Here is a 14,555-nt window from a genome sequence, read left to right as displayed (position 1 = left end):
GCGCTGCAGAGCATCCCGAACTTGGTCGAAGCATCCTAACTTGGTCGGGCATCCAATCTTGGTCGGGCATCCGAACTTGGTCGAGCCTTCGTTTGGCAAGGTTTGAGGTTGAGGGAGAACGAGCTCGAGGCTGGCGCTGCGGAGCATCCCGAACTTGGTCGGGGCATTCCGAACTTGGTCGAGGTATCCTATAGTTCACAAGTAGATCATTAGAAAAAACGCTGAATAATCAAGAGAAAACCTTGAGAAACGCTTTATTGGTTGCATCCTTAAACATAGGAGACCCCTGGGGAGCTTTACTAGTAATACATTCAGAGGTTCTCGGAGTGCCAACTTTGAGGAATGGAAGTTCCTTCAAGGGACTCCAACTTGTACGCTCCGGGCCACCGGACTCGAGCGATTCAATATGGCCCTTCCCAGTTCGGGGCGAGCTTCCCTTGCTCGGTAAGTTGAGAAGCTTTAGCTTTTCTCAGAACAAGATCTCCCACTTTGAAGAGCTTGACATTTACCCTGAAATTGTAGCATTGCGTCGCTTGCTGTTGATATCTTGCCATGCGGATTCGAGCGGCCTCCCTTGTTTCTTCGAGGAGATCCAAATTGCTCCTGAGCTGGGATGAGTTGGAGGTTGCATCGTAGTTCTCCACCCTTAGTGACGGGAGCCCAATTTCTAAAGGGATGACTGCCTCTGTTCCGTAGGCCAAGTTGAAGAAGGTTTCACCGGTTGGGACTCGAGATGTGGTTCTGTAGGCCCAGAGGACATTGTACAGATCTTTGACCAATTGTCCTTTGGATCGGTCGAGTCTGGCTTTGAGTTCCTGAAGAATGGTGCGATTTGTCACCTCGGTTTCTCCGTTCATTTGCGGATGAGCGACTGAGATGAAACGATGGTCAACATCGAGCTCGGAGCAGAACTTCCTAAAGCGGGCGTTGTCGAACTGGCGGCCGTTGTCAGATATGAGGACACGGGGGAGCACAAACCTACAGATTATTTATTTTCAAACGAAATCTCACATTTTTGGCTCAGAGATTTGGGCCACCGGTTCGGCTTCAACCCACTTGGTGAAGTAGTCGATAGAGACAATGAGGAACTTTCTCTGTCCCGTGGCCTGGAGAAACGGACCCAAGATGTCAATCTCCCATTAGGCAAATGGCAGGGGGCGCTGATCGAGGTCAGTGGGACTGAAGGTCGCCGCTGAATGTTGGCGTTTCATTGACATCGATCGCACCTTTGAACAAAGTCCACGGCGTCTTTTTGAAGTGTGGGCCAATAATATCCTTGGCATAAAATCTAGTGGGCCAGAGCCCGGCCTCCTAGGTGGTTCCCGCAGATCCCATAATGGATTTCTTGCATGGCATAATCCGCCTATAAGGGACGAAGGCATCTGAGGAGGGGAGAGGTGAAGGACCTGCGGTAGAGCTTGCCTTTGTACAAGAGATATCGGAAAGCCTGACGCTTGATCCGGTGGGCTTCGAGCTCGTCATCGGGGAGGGCTTCGCTCTGCAGGTAGCTGACGAACGCATCTATCCAGCTTGGTTCGATTTCGACGCAGAGAACTGGTTCGGGCTCTTCGGTGCTGGGTGCTTGGAGATACTCGAGCGCTGTAGTCTTCGGAAGCTCGCTCATGTGGGAGGTTGCCAATTTTGATAGTTGGTTCGTCCTGACATTCTCCGCTCTAGGAATGTGCTGGATGTCAAAAGAGCTCAGTGTGGTGGTGATATCTCGCACCTTTTGAAGGTACTTTTGTATTGACGGCTCCCTCACTTCAAAGTCTTCCAAGATCTGGCTTACGACCAGTTAGGAGTCACTGAAGACTTTCAGGCTCTCGACCTTGAGCTCCTTCACCAACCTCAACCCGGCGACGAGCGCCTCGTACTTTAATTTATTGTTCGAGGCGGAAAACTCGAAGCGTAGGGCTTGCTCTGCGACCACCTCATCCGGGTTGGTGAGGATAAGGCCTGCGCCGCTACCCCCCGAGGTCAAGGAGCCGTCCACATGTAGAACCCATGGTTGCCTCAGGATCTCCTCTCTTGGTGTGAGCTCGCGCTCAGGGTCATCCGGTAAGGTGCACTCTACTACAAAGTCAGCAAGCACTTGAGCTTTGACTGCCGGCCTCAGGCGGTACTCAAGGTCGAATTCCCCAAGCTCGACCGTCCACTTTGCGATTCTTCCCACACGATCCGACCATTGCAGGACTTGCTTTATAAGCTGGTCGGTCAATATGGCCACAGTATAGGCCTGAAAGTAAGGTCGGAGCCTTCGAGTTGAGGTGAGCAGGGCATAGATCGTCTTCTCCAGCTTGGAGTATCGGGTCTCGGCGTCTCTCAGAACTCGGCTGGTGTAATATACCGATCTTTGAGATCGGTCTTCTTCTCGGACCAGAACCGAGCTTACTGCCACCGAGGAGACGGCCAAGTATAGATAAAGGAGTTCGCCTTGCTGAGGTTTCGTAAGCAGTGGAGGGGAGGCAAGATGGCTTCTAAGCTCTTCAAAGGCTTGCTGACACTCTTTTGTCTATAGAAAGTCCTTCGGCCTCTTGAGGATCTTGAAGAATGGAAGACACCGTTCGGCCGACTTGGAAACGAACCTTTCCAGGGCCGCGACTCATCCGATGAGCCATTGTACCTCCTTGATCGTTTTTGGTGGCACCATTTCTTGCAGTGCTCGAATCTTCTCGGAGTTCGCTTTGATCCCGCTGGGTTACCACGAAACCGAGGAACTTGCCCGAGGTAACCCCAAAGGCGCATTTGGTGGGGTTAAGCTTCATCTGGTACTTTCTGAGAGTGGAGAATGCTTCATCGAGATCGGTGATGTGATGCTCTGTCGTCTGGCTCTTCACCAGCATATCATCTACATAGACCTCCATGTTTCGGTCTATCTGGTCTTTAAAGATCTGGCCGACCAGCCTTTGATATGTCGCTCCAGCATTTTTCAACCTGAATGGCATTACTTGTAGCAGTAGAGGCTCTTGTCTGTGATGAAGGCTGTCTTCTCGTCGTCCTCGGGCGCCATTCGGATCTGATTGTACCCCGAGAAGGTGTCCATGAAGGTCAGCAGCTGGTGTCCCGAGATGGAATCGACAAGCTGGTCGATCCTGGGAAGAAAAAAACTATTCTTTGGACAGGCCTTGTTCAGGTCGGTGTAGTCCACGCACATGCACCATTTTTCATTAGCTTTCTTCACGAGGACTACGTTGGCGAGCCAATCTGGGTAGGAGATTTCTCGGATGAAACCGGCCTCGAGGAGCTTGTCGACCTCCTCGGCTGCTGCTCGCTGTCGTTCCGGTGCGGAACTCTGTTTTTTCTGCCTTACGGGCTTGTAGGTTGGTCTCACCTAGAGTCGGTGAACCATGACCTCGATATCTATTCCCGGCATATCCATGGGCGACCAGGCGAAGACATCCATGTTGGACTGGAGGAACTCAATCAGACAATCCCGCTCGCGAGGGCTCAGGCCGGAGCCAATCTGCACGGTTAGCTCCGGGCAGTCTCTTCTTAAGGGGATTTGAATAAGGAGCTCACCAGGTTCTGTCCGTTTCCTCCAAGGCTCGTCCCGTACTTCCAGGGTTTCGATGGGCAACGCTTGGTCCGGGGCTTGTGCTGACGCATCAGTTGATTGTTTTGTTCGGCTCGGCTCGGTATTTTGGCCGGTTGTTTTGCTTTGAGGGTCGTTGTGTAGCATTGTTTGGTTGTCATCTGGTCCCCACAAGCCTCGTCTACTCCTCATTCAGTAGGGAACTGCACGAGCAGATCGTATGTCGAGACTATGGCTCGGAGAGCATTGAGTCCTGGTCGCCCAAGGATGGCATTGTAGATCGAGGGCAGGCGGACCACAAGGAAGTCCGTTCTCACAGTGCTCTCCCGAGGGGCGAGCCCGACTGTAATAGGTAGGCTGATCACACCTTCAACCGGGACTGAATTCTCGGTGAACCCGACCAGCGGAGCATTCATTCTCCGGAGCTGGCCCTCTGTCATTTCCATTTTTTGGAAAGCATCATAATATAAAATGTCTGCCAAGCTTCCATTATCAACCAAAATACGCTTTACATCAAATTTATTCATGACCATGGAGATGACACAGCGTCATCATAAGGAGTTTCAACTCCTTTTAAGTCATCGTCCGAGAACGAGATGGCTTCAGATATGCGTTGACGCTTTGAAGGGACTCTTCTCCCGGTCAGTTCTTCAGCTGAGCTTTCTTCAGTCGGGCCTCTTCTTATGGTGTTGATGGTACCAGCGATGGGCCTGTTGTCGTTTTGATCTTCGGGCAGCGCAGCACTCTCCGCCGGCCTCCTTCCATTACGCCGGTTCTGCACAAACCGGTTGAGTAACCCACGGCGAATGAGTGTCTTGATCTCGTCTCGGAGTTGGAAGCATTCTTCTGTATCATGGTCGTGGTCTCGATGGAAGCGGCAATACTTCCTGGAGTGCTGCCGAGTTTCTGACTCCCGCATCGGGGGTGGAGGTTAGAAATAGTCTTGGCATTCTATTTCCATAAGGATCTCCGCCCAGGGTGCATTGAGGAGAGTGTAGTTCTCGTACCTTTCCGGGGAGATTCGTGGCCGAGGTGGGGATCTCGGTCGAGACTGCGCCCGCTGTCGAGGTGGACTCCTCAAATGAGGTAGATTCTTCTCTCGACAGGGAGACCAACTTCTCGGGCGGCCGCACTCCTCGCGGCGCCTTTTCTGCCCTTTTAAGGCCTGTTCGGCCGCGCCCCGCCTGGAGGCGATGGCCTCCTCGGCTTTTGCATATTTTCGAGCTCGGGCCAGCATCTCAGTGAAGTCGGCGGAGAATTTCTTCTCGATGGAGAAGAGAAACCTGTAGGATCGAACTCCTATCTTCAACGCGGACATGGCGATCGACTGATCGAGCTCGCGGACCTCCCAGGTTGCGGCGGTGAAGCGGTCGATGTAGTCTTTGAGGAACTCTCCTTCCTTTTGCTTGATGTCGAGGAGAGAATCTGATGTTCACCGCTGGCGTCAGCTGGCAGTAAAGTTGGCAGCAAATTGTCTGCCAAGCTGCTCGAAGGAGGACATAGTGCTCGGCTTTAGACCGGAGAACCACAGCCGAGCCGTTCCTCGGAGGGTTGTAGGGAAAGCCTTGCAGAGCACGGCTTCTGTGGACCCCTACAACGCCATAGGGGCTTGGTAGCTCTCCAAGTGGTTCAAAGGGTCGGTGGTATCGTTGTAGGGCTCTATTTGAGGTATTTTGAACCTCGGCGGGACCGATTCATCCTCAATCTGGCGAGAGAAGGGTGACTTGGTAGTGAACTCGAAGTCACCCTCACACCTTACCTTCCGGTCTTGGAGTGCCTCGATCTGTCGCTCGAGTTTCTCGACCTTCTTGTCGAGTTCTCCGCTTTGGGAGACGGCCATGGTGGTCTGCTCCGGTACTAATCGACCCGGGGCCAATTCGGCCTCCGAAAGTTGGGGCCTTTTCTTCTGGTTCTTCCCTAGGGAGAAGGGAGACGCTCGGGTTGAACCCTCGCAACAGCGTTGTCCTTCATGGTTGACCCTTGAAGAGTCATGGGATCTCGGCCTTGGAGCCGGTCCATCTGGAAGAAGTGTCGACTAGACCTGAATCTGCGGAGGCAGCATAGGAGGGGCCTCCCCGCGTTGCAGACCTTGGACTGCTGTCGCCAGGGCCTAGACTTGCTGTACCAACATGTTGAATTGTTCTGGTTGGACCTGAGGAACTTGATCCACCGGAGGCTTTAGTGGTAGGTTCTGAACTGAGTGTCCAGGACTTGGTGCACGATGCCGAGAGGCATTAGAAGCTCCTTTACTCCTTAGCCTCATGGTCACGACTCGGTTCCTTTCTCTAGCACCAACTGTTGCTGGAAACTGAACCCGAGGGTGACTGCGGACCGAGGAGGAGGAGCTCCGGCAGAGGGTGCGGCAGTGGACAGCTTTCTTCGGAGAACTTGCAGGAAGCCGGTGGCCGGAAGTTCCGGCGCCGGCCCTCCGATGTTTAAGTCAGAGGGAGTTTTTTGGTAGAGCCAGCAGAGAGATTACGTAAAAGAAAAAGATTTCTCTCTAGAAGAAAGAAGTCCCCCTTTTAATAGGAAGGATGTATGGGTTTCCTGTGACGTGACTGTGCAAATTAATGAGTTACCGTAATGATTGGACGTGATCGTGTGAACTAATGAGTTATCGTGGACGGCCCGAGATTTTGGGCTGGCTGGAGGTCCGTTGAGATCGTGCGTATTTAATCGTTGACAGTCGCTAGGACGAAGATCGCGGGATTGAACCCCGAATGAAGAGGAGAGGGACTTGATTTTCGATGGAGTGGAGGGGTCTGCTTTGTCCTTTGACTGGACCTTCTTTGGGCTTGAGGTCGATCGGGCTCAGCTTAACCGAGATTAAGGCTGCAAGGCTGTGAGCTCTGAGATCGGACGCGCTAAGGTGGAGCGTCTCGAGGTCGGGCGCCTTGAGAGTTGCCGCCGCCGCCGCGCTCACCATCACATGCCGGCGATATATCTACGTGTTTTGAGCAATCCATTTCCCCCAACAGAAACAATTCACCATGCCATATGCTCCATGAAATCTCATGCTGGTGATAGTGGAGAGCAGCAGCAATGACTAGAATATTTGTTATAATTGCTGGAAGGATATATTCCTAATATTAACATTTAAAGGGGTTGCATGTAACAACTTGAAACTTAAGTTTGAACTCATCTCGGCAGTAGGCATGTCATTTTTTACACGGAATAGCAGAAAGGATTTTTATTACTAATCCTATTGTGACAAATTTTTTTTTAATGCCTCACAGCATAAGTTTTCTATAGTAATGAAAATTATAATATCTGAAGATTGAATTAGTCTCGGCATGAGGCATGCTAAGACTAGCTTGAACGTTCTTAATTTTTTCTTCTTTGTATCAATATTAATAAATTATAAGTTTAAACGTGCTAGAATTATCAAAATGAAACTAGCCCTGCCTTGGCCAGGCTTTTAGCAGGGCCTGACAAATCCTACCAAGCTTTAAACTTGGGTCACTGGTTGACTTCAGATGAGCAAGTTTCAGGCTTTAATGATTTGGGTCCAGATTTTGACAGGATTCCCCAAAGACCCCCAGCCCTGTAAGTTTCTCAAGTCATTCGGTACGATTAAAAACTTTACCAGCATGGTAAGCTCACACATACACATGAAGCGCCTTAGCCAGCTTGGTAAACTTTACCAAAAACTTTATCACATGCAATTCCTGTTCATCAGAGCAGCTTGGGCCCATGTTTTATGGCCTGGCCAACTTTTAAGCAAAGCTCGCAACTCTGCAGACTCCCTGACCTGCTCTAATGTTACAAAACAATATAAAAATGACATAAATAAAATATCAGATAGATTACAAAACCATTATATTACAAATTTTTGCATTATTTGTAATCACTTACCATCTCCTATCAAATCTTTCTATTGTATACAATGAAAACTCTTCAGTGTGTTGTCTGCCGACCATTCAATGATCTCATGTGAAATCATGTTAAGAAAAAGGTCTACTCCATGTAGATAAGAACTGGATTTTTTTGTTTTCAAATTCATGCCCCTGATATATGGTTTTTTTTTGCATGTCAGGGGTTAATGCTAAGCCTGAGACAATGCCCAGGTCCAGTTTCAGCCAAGAGAGGACGGAGAGATTCATGAGATCTATCTACAGATTTAGATTAATAGATACAGAAATATCAGCCGATGTAGTGTGAATAGTTCAACTAGCATTTCGAGGCTTTATTTTCTGATACTAATAATTTAATACCTGAATAGAGAATTAATTTTTTTTATAAAAAAAGGCTCAGCTGGCATACTGATATATCATAACAGCCAATTATTTGAAGATATATAGTGTTATATCTTTAAAGGTCATTATCTTGTATAAATTCTCATATCATCCTAAGATGCTCAACCAGCTCTCACCGAAGAAAAGTCTTCAAATAATAATAAAGATTCAAGATAAAAGAAAATTTTGAATGTCAAAGGGATTTGACATTTTAATTCAAAATTATGGACCGGAAAATCTTATACCCCGCCCAGACTGATAAAATGATAGAAATAATTCATTAGCCAAGACGATGTCCTTTCATTAAGTAAAAAGATTTGTGTCTGAGAAATAATAATCCTGCATCAAATAGGTTAAGGACTCTTGTGATCCTTATATAGTCTTGAGCCCATCCATCTAAGCGTTGGAAGAACATAAAAGGATAGGCCTACAGTAAGTCAGATTGTTAATTTCACGTGAATAACTTTGACAAACACAGAAATTACAAATTTCCATTGCATACAGAAAGCATAATCAGATGATATAACAGGTAGATGGTGTCTTTTGGTACCAATTTGTCTAGTAAGTGACATCATTTCACAAGAAATTGGAGGGTTTCGCAGCTTCACTGCTTAACATGCTCACCAACAAAGAGACATCATCATAAGTGGAAGAAAGCAGAAACATCATTTCATTTCATTATTATAACAAATAGGAAAGGGAGAAGAAACTCGGGTTCTGAGTGTATATAAACCTACCGACCTTCCCAATTTTCCTTCCATTCATCATTGTAGCTGAATGATGACGGTAAAGGGCTCTAGTTCAATATGATGACACTGAAGTACAGACCACCAATGCAGGCCCCTACACATGCTTCTAAAGCTAGAAGTGGGGCAAGGGTTGCACTGTTTGTCTGATGACCCAAATATGTGCATCTATTATAAGGTTTCTTATTAAAGACATATCACAGAATCAGAACTTCATCATGCGTTTCGGTGCAACTTGATTCTCACTGCTAAATATCACTTTGCTAAAAGACTTAGGTTCCGAGTGCGACTCCCATACTCGGTTAAAAAAAAAAAAAAGTAACATCAGAAACCCCTAAAAATTGAAATCAACAAAATGATTGTAACAGTGTCCACCTGGTCCAGGCCGTTTCAACAGTTAGACCCCACCATATGTTCTAAAGTCATCACCAAAGAATAGCACCATATTTGTATCATTTCAGCTGAGGTGCACTTTATGAGCCATACATAATAAAGTTTAGGCCTTTGATCATGTACTCAAAGATACAAGGTGGTAGCCGAAAAACTTGGTTAGGATAGGACAGAACAAGTGTATAGATTTGCATCTGAAAATTTTATCTACCCAAATGAGAAGAAATCTGCAATTGTCATTAGCACACAGGAAGCAATGCTCAAACATAGCAGTTACAAACAGCAAGCCAATTATTTACACATATAGAAATGAAAGGGGAAAGGAAACAGAGACTGACACAACCTAATAAACATTATGTCGCTAGGAAATAATAGAAAGTTACATATTAGTTTCACTCCATGTATAACAAACCATAAGGTAGAAAGAGAGCACTTTGGATGAATCCTTACATCTTTTAAGAAGGGCCCCTGCAGACATTTGATTCACTTGTCTTAGCTGTAGGATGAAAATGCAGCTAGTTCCGGCTCTTGCACTTCTCCATGGCTCTTGGGGCTGCAAGTAGACAGACACATAGACCATTAAATGTAAGATATAATATACTGAGGATAACTAATATAGAAAGGGATGCTCTAAAAATTTAACATTTTCAGTTCTCGTTATTGGATAATTTAGAAACAATTATTATAAAAATCAAGAGCACATGCATTCCAGGAATACCTGGTAGAACTTATGCAGTACAGTGATCAAGAAATCTAAATAACAAATTTTTGATAACAGACATGATAAATACTTGATGAGTGATGCAATTTTACAAAATTGTTTAAACAGAAAAAGGCAAACAGTAGCCTCCATATGCATACAAATCGTAAAAAATCCTTTTACTTCATAATGATTCCCCTTTTACACCTTTCTAGTTGGCTCATAACTATGCCTTTAGTTAAAGAATCGATAATACAACAGCCGTACAATCACGGAAAAGTTCATAATTATGCCTGAGGAACTCAACATTCAGGTAATTATGCTTGCCCCAAAATGCATTAAAAGAAAGACCCTTATACAAAGTATGTAATATTAACGTCATTTCAAACAACACTATCGATGCATAGCATCATTCCGGACCGAAGCACTAGTTTATGCTTAGTTTTGCTAATTGGTCAGATGAGACACGTAGTATCATCAATTAAACTAGCAACACATCAGAAGAAATAGAACATTATGATGTTACAGATGAAGGGTAGCCGATAATGCATGCAGTCCATTAACCAAGTAAAAGCAGTAGAGATACAAAAATCAGTAAAAGATGAAAGCTATTCATGTTTGTACATACCAATTCCAACTGCTTCTGAACCTCTCATGATCCTGAGCCTCCTACAAGAGTCAGTGAACATACTGCAATTGCCAAGGAGTGAATAACCAGTTGTCAATTAAATGTAACACCTCAATGAAAGATCACCTAGTAGAAATGGATCAGAACAAACAGATACAGTAGAAAAAAGCAGAAAACCAAATATCCATGTTATCCATGATGATGCCACAAGACAAGAAATAAAAATAAATACAATGAAATTTATGCCAAGCTGGCCAGCACATGGTATAGCCTCTCAGAAGAAATTAAAAAAAAAAAAAACCAATGTTGCCATAGTCTTAAGTTAGACATTATCTCTATAAATCACAAATCAATTTGACCGAGCTAAGGTTAATATCGAGGAACTCAGTTAACAAAAGATTCAATACATGTAAATTAGTGGAACACTTAAATGTTGATATTGTATTTGTTTAAATGATGATGATTAGCTTAAAACAGCTCAATAATGTTGACCTATATATGGGTAAGACTAGGTTTATTTTCTACTATCTTGATAGCTAGGGACCTTTTGACATGCTCACTTGCTAACATCATTGTACCATCGAAATGGATTTAAATGATGGATCCTCACAACAATATCTTTGTGATCTATCCTTCTTCATTGTAACTATAAAATTCATAAATCTACTGAAGATTGTACTTACTTCCATGGAACATCACCAACAAGCATCCAATCACCATCCTTGTCTTCATATGTAAGGACATATTCAGATCCTTGAAGAAGATCCATCATCCGGCTCTCACTTAGTCCATCTCTGCCCGGTATTCCATGTGAACCGCACTGGCCTGGAATACCACATTAAAAAAAGTAAACCCATCCTTGCATAAAGACACTTGCAGGAGCTACAGAATAATACTGAGGAAAATAACATTTTTTACTCCTCACTGGGTTGCTTAAAATGCATGACTTTAAATAAACAAAAGCAAAACCAGAGGATATTTCCTCATGCAAGCTTTCTGAAAAGTTTTTAACATCCACAGTGAAGAAAGAAAAATTGAAATAAAAATGTTGCTGAAGCAATGTTCTGAATATCCTTTCATCTGAAGAATAATAAATTGAAAAAGAACGCTAAAGTTTAACCTCCTATTTTGGAGGTGAGCTCTTTACATTGAGTATTCCTTCATAGACTTAATTTGAAAACTACAAAAGTAGAAAGATGCACTGCTATAATCTTATAGTTAATGTATGCAGGAAAGGCTCCAAAAGTTTTTAAAGACTAGTAAATAATAATTTCATAGTAGTTTTATCTTTACAATATTACTTTCGAGCAATAATCTCCAGGGCCTTGCAGATATAAAAAGTAACGGAGACAGTAAAGCAATCAAAGTGTACTTTCATGTCTATTTAAGTGCATGTAAATGAAAAAATAAATAAGAGTACAGCCAATGCAATAATTTTATATGCAAGAGTTTTTCATTTCAACTTCGAACGACTTCTCAATAGGAGGCTTATATCGTGATTAGAAAAGAGAGAAGAAAAAAAGGAAGAGAAGAGAGTGAGAGGGAGGGAGAGAGACCTTTTGCATGCATGCATGTGCATTTTGTGTGTGTGTGTGTGTGTTTTTGTTATTTGGGGGGAGGAGTGGGCACTCTTTGGGGTTTGCAGAGCTGGGTGTTGGAAATGAGCCTAAGATGCCAAACCCATATGTAAAATCTTCCCAAGCGATCACAAATAAGGGGAAAATCTAAAAGCATTGAAAATTAACACAGCTCACCAATGGTAAAGCAGCTGAACATCTTCTCAAGTGCCGACGAGAGCTCCTTATAGTTTAAGTATTTTTTTAGGTCAACTTTTCTGAGATATGGGGCTCCATCCAGGCTAACCTTGACATAAAGGCATCCCGTTCCTTGTTTCCCTTCAGTATCTTCTTTGTTTTTTGATGGGTTTGAAGCCATTGTATTCTTCCGGTAACTACGGATTGGGGGCCAACCAACTACCTGTGCCCTGTTGGATAACATTTTTCTTAGATAACAGTAAACATAACCTGTAGATTATCCTATTATGAGCATACTAATATATCTAAACACAATGTTGATGAAGAACACAAGATATACTTTCTATGCTTTCAAGAGGAACAAGAAAACGAGGTAGTGTAAGTAAAAAAAAAACAACAAAGTTTAGCTTAAATTTATATTACATCCACAAATTAGCAAACATGAAAATTTTCATTGCAAGAACATAGTGCATGCATCAAAGATCAATCCATGAATTCCATAAGTTAAGAACAGAGAACCAATTAAGAAATGGAGAAGCAACAAGGAGAAACTATGTCTTTAAATTAAGCAAAAAAAAAAAGAAAAAAGACCAATTATTCAGAATCATTGTGGAGATAGGATCTGACTCAAACCACACCAGAAACATCATAATAAGTAATAACGAGGATGAGAGAGAGAGAGAAATACTACAAGATAAGTATTTTAAAAATAGCCACCATGGAAAGGGCAACTGCATCAAAGAACAAAGATATAACCTTCACAATCAAAAGAAATCAGCAATTACATTGATTATTTATTTATTTTAAAGCAATCACAACCACATATCTCCCAATTCATAAGCACTAGAGTAGAAATAACTAAAGCAACCAGAAATTTGAATGAACGCTTATTCTACATCTCAATTCCATCACCCTTTCTGCGGATTAGTCCAACAAAATAATTAGCAACAAGTCAAGCCAACACAAGCATGTGATTAAGAGACGCCTGAGCCGTTGTAATAACATCAATTCATCAAAACCACGCGTAACAAAGTAAAGTCCAGAAAAACACGAATCATTGAAACAGTATTCCAAGGAAAATAGGTAATTAACCTTTTTTTTTCCTTTTCATTACAATGAAAAAATGGCAAGGACATGACCTCAAAACTTAAAAATAAAATAAAGAAGCAAAACAACCTCATAGATCACCTTACCATTTCACCATTATAAAATGACTCCAAATGCTAAGAACAAACAAAAGAACTTACTTTGCAGCAGGGGCAACTCCAGCCGCCGAAGCCTGGGCCTTCTTTTCCTGCCCCACCCCCGCCGCCGCCCCACCGACATCCTTCACTAAGCCCGCCGGCCCCGTATGCTTTCCCCCGCCATTCTCCCCCCTGGGCGAGAACAAGTTGCCGCCTTTCCCCAATTCCACCTCGGATCCACTCCCTCCGGAGAACCCCCACTTGCCGGAACCATTAATGGCGTCCGAGAACCCCCTCTTGGCGCCAGAGACGAAGCCTTTTGGGAGCCCCAGGGTCAATCCTGGGCCGTCCTCCCGCTCGGGGGACTGGGACCCCGGGAGCCCCAGGCGGAGCTCGGTCTCCTTGAGGTTGAGCGCCGGCGCGCGCGCGCCCACCTTGGTGTCGTCCTCGGCGGAGAGGGAGGACGAGGAGGAGCAGAGCTTGTCGGAGCTCTCCATGGAGGAGAGCTCCGTTAGGCCGATGTAGTCGTGTTCCAAGGGCGATGTCATCAAAGCTCAGCCGCGGTTTCTCAGAGAAATTCCGGCAAACAGCAAGCGGATAGTGTCAAAAGAAGGAGAATGATAGATAGAGAGAGAGAGAGAGAGAGAGAGGACGAGAGGAGGAGGAGAACCAGAAGGGGAGGAAAAAAATGTACTTTGTTTGAGAGGGGGCTGTGTGGGAGGGGAGAGAGAGAGACAGAGGCATATAATAGAGTTGTTTTGGGAGTAAAGATTGTGAGAAAGCTTTGGTTTTTTTATTTCCTTTAATTTTTTTGATTGTTCCACTGGCTAATGATCTTCGTTATAGCAGTGTTTGGAGAGAGAAATCCGACATCGCCATAAAGAAAAAGAGCGAAATTAGAAGAGACGAGAATGATTTTTCTTATATAATTGAATTTAATTTGGAGGGTTGGCTTTTTTGGGAGAGGGCTGGCTGATGGAAACGTATATACCCTTTGGAGGCAAACCTACCGACAGGAGACTGAAAGTTCCCGACAGCGTTTCAGGCAACGTTCGCTGCGTATATAATTTTCTGATTTTGTTCCTTTTTTTATATATATTAGGAGTTCTGATAAGTGTGCTGTTCTTTTCCATCGTCTGCCCTCAAAGTAAGAGTGCGCACGGGAGAGCATTTATCTCACTATTTTCATTATTTTCGGTTGAAAAAAGTTAATATTTTATTATATATTTTCTCTTTATATTTTATTTCTTTATTTCAGAAAAGAATCGGACTTTTTCTCTTGTATTGCACCAATCTTTTAACGGTCGTAAGATAGAAAATTGATTGGTAAGTCAGGTATAAAATGGTATAAATTCTTTTTTAGCGATACCTAGTATCTTCATAAAT

The 14,555-nt window shown here is 44.2% G+C and overlaps 1 protein-coding gene across 1 annotated transcript; it reads right to left on the bottom strand.

Moving 5' to 3' along the window:
* Positions 1–9,119: 9,119 nt before the first annotated feature.
* Positions 9,120–14,234, bottom strand: LOC103706840 (auxin-responsive protein IAA27-like). The gene is made up of 5 exons (XM_008791087.5): positions 13,233–14,234; positions 11,986–12,215; positions 10,915–11,056; positions 10,232–10,293; positions 9,120–9,456 (listed from the first exon to the last, which is right to left on the bottom strand). Exons 1-5 carry the CDS (start codon positions 13,715–13,717, stop codon positions 9,419–9,421), a joined length of 957 nt encoding a protein of 318 aa, XP_008789309.1. The 5' UTR covers positions 13,718–14,234; the 3' UTR covers positions 9,120–9,418.
* Positions 14,235–14,555: the final 321 nt, after the last annotated feature.

The sequence above is a fragment of the Phoenix dactylifera genome, chromosome 1 (genome assembly GCF_051530095.1).
Source record: "Phoenix dactylifera cultivar Ajwa chromosome 1, Ajwa_hap1_PhDact_Kaust_v1.1, whole genome shotgun sequence".
In the NCBI taxonomy this organism is placed as follows: Eukaryota; Viridiplantae; Streptophyta; class Magnoliopsida; order Arecales; family Arecaceae; genus Phoenix; species Phoenix dactylifera.
This window is presented reverse-complemented; position numbering and strand designations above follow the sequence as displayed.

Coding starts and splice junctions, on each gene's coding strand:
- LOC103706840 (XM_008791087.5), bottom strand. CDS start 13,717: ATGACATCGCCCTTGGAACACGACTACATCGGCCTAACGGAGCTCTCC. Junction 10,294..10,914: donor GTTGGTGATGTTCCATGGAA/GTAAGTACAATC, acceptor TGGCAATTGCAG/TATGTTCACTGACTCTTGTA. Junction 9,457..10,231: donor TTCAGAAGCAGTTGGAATTG/GTATGTACAAAC, acceptor GTCTACTTGCAG/CCCCAAGAGCCATGGAGAAG.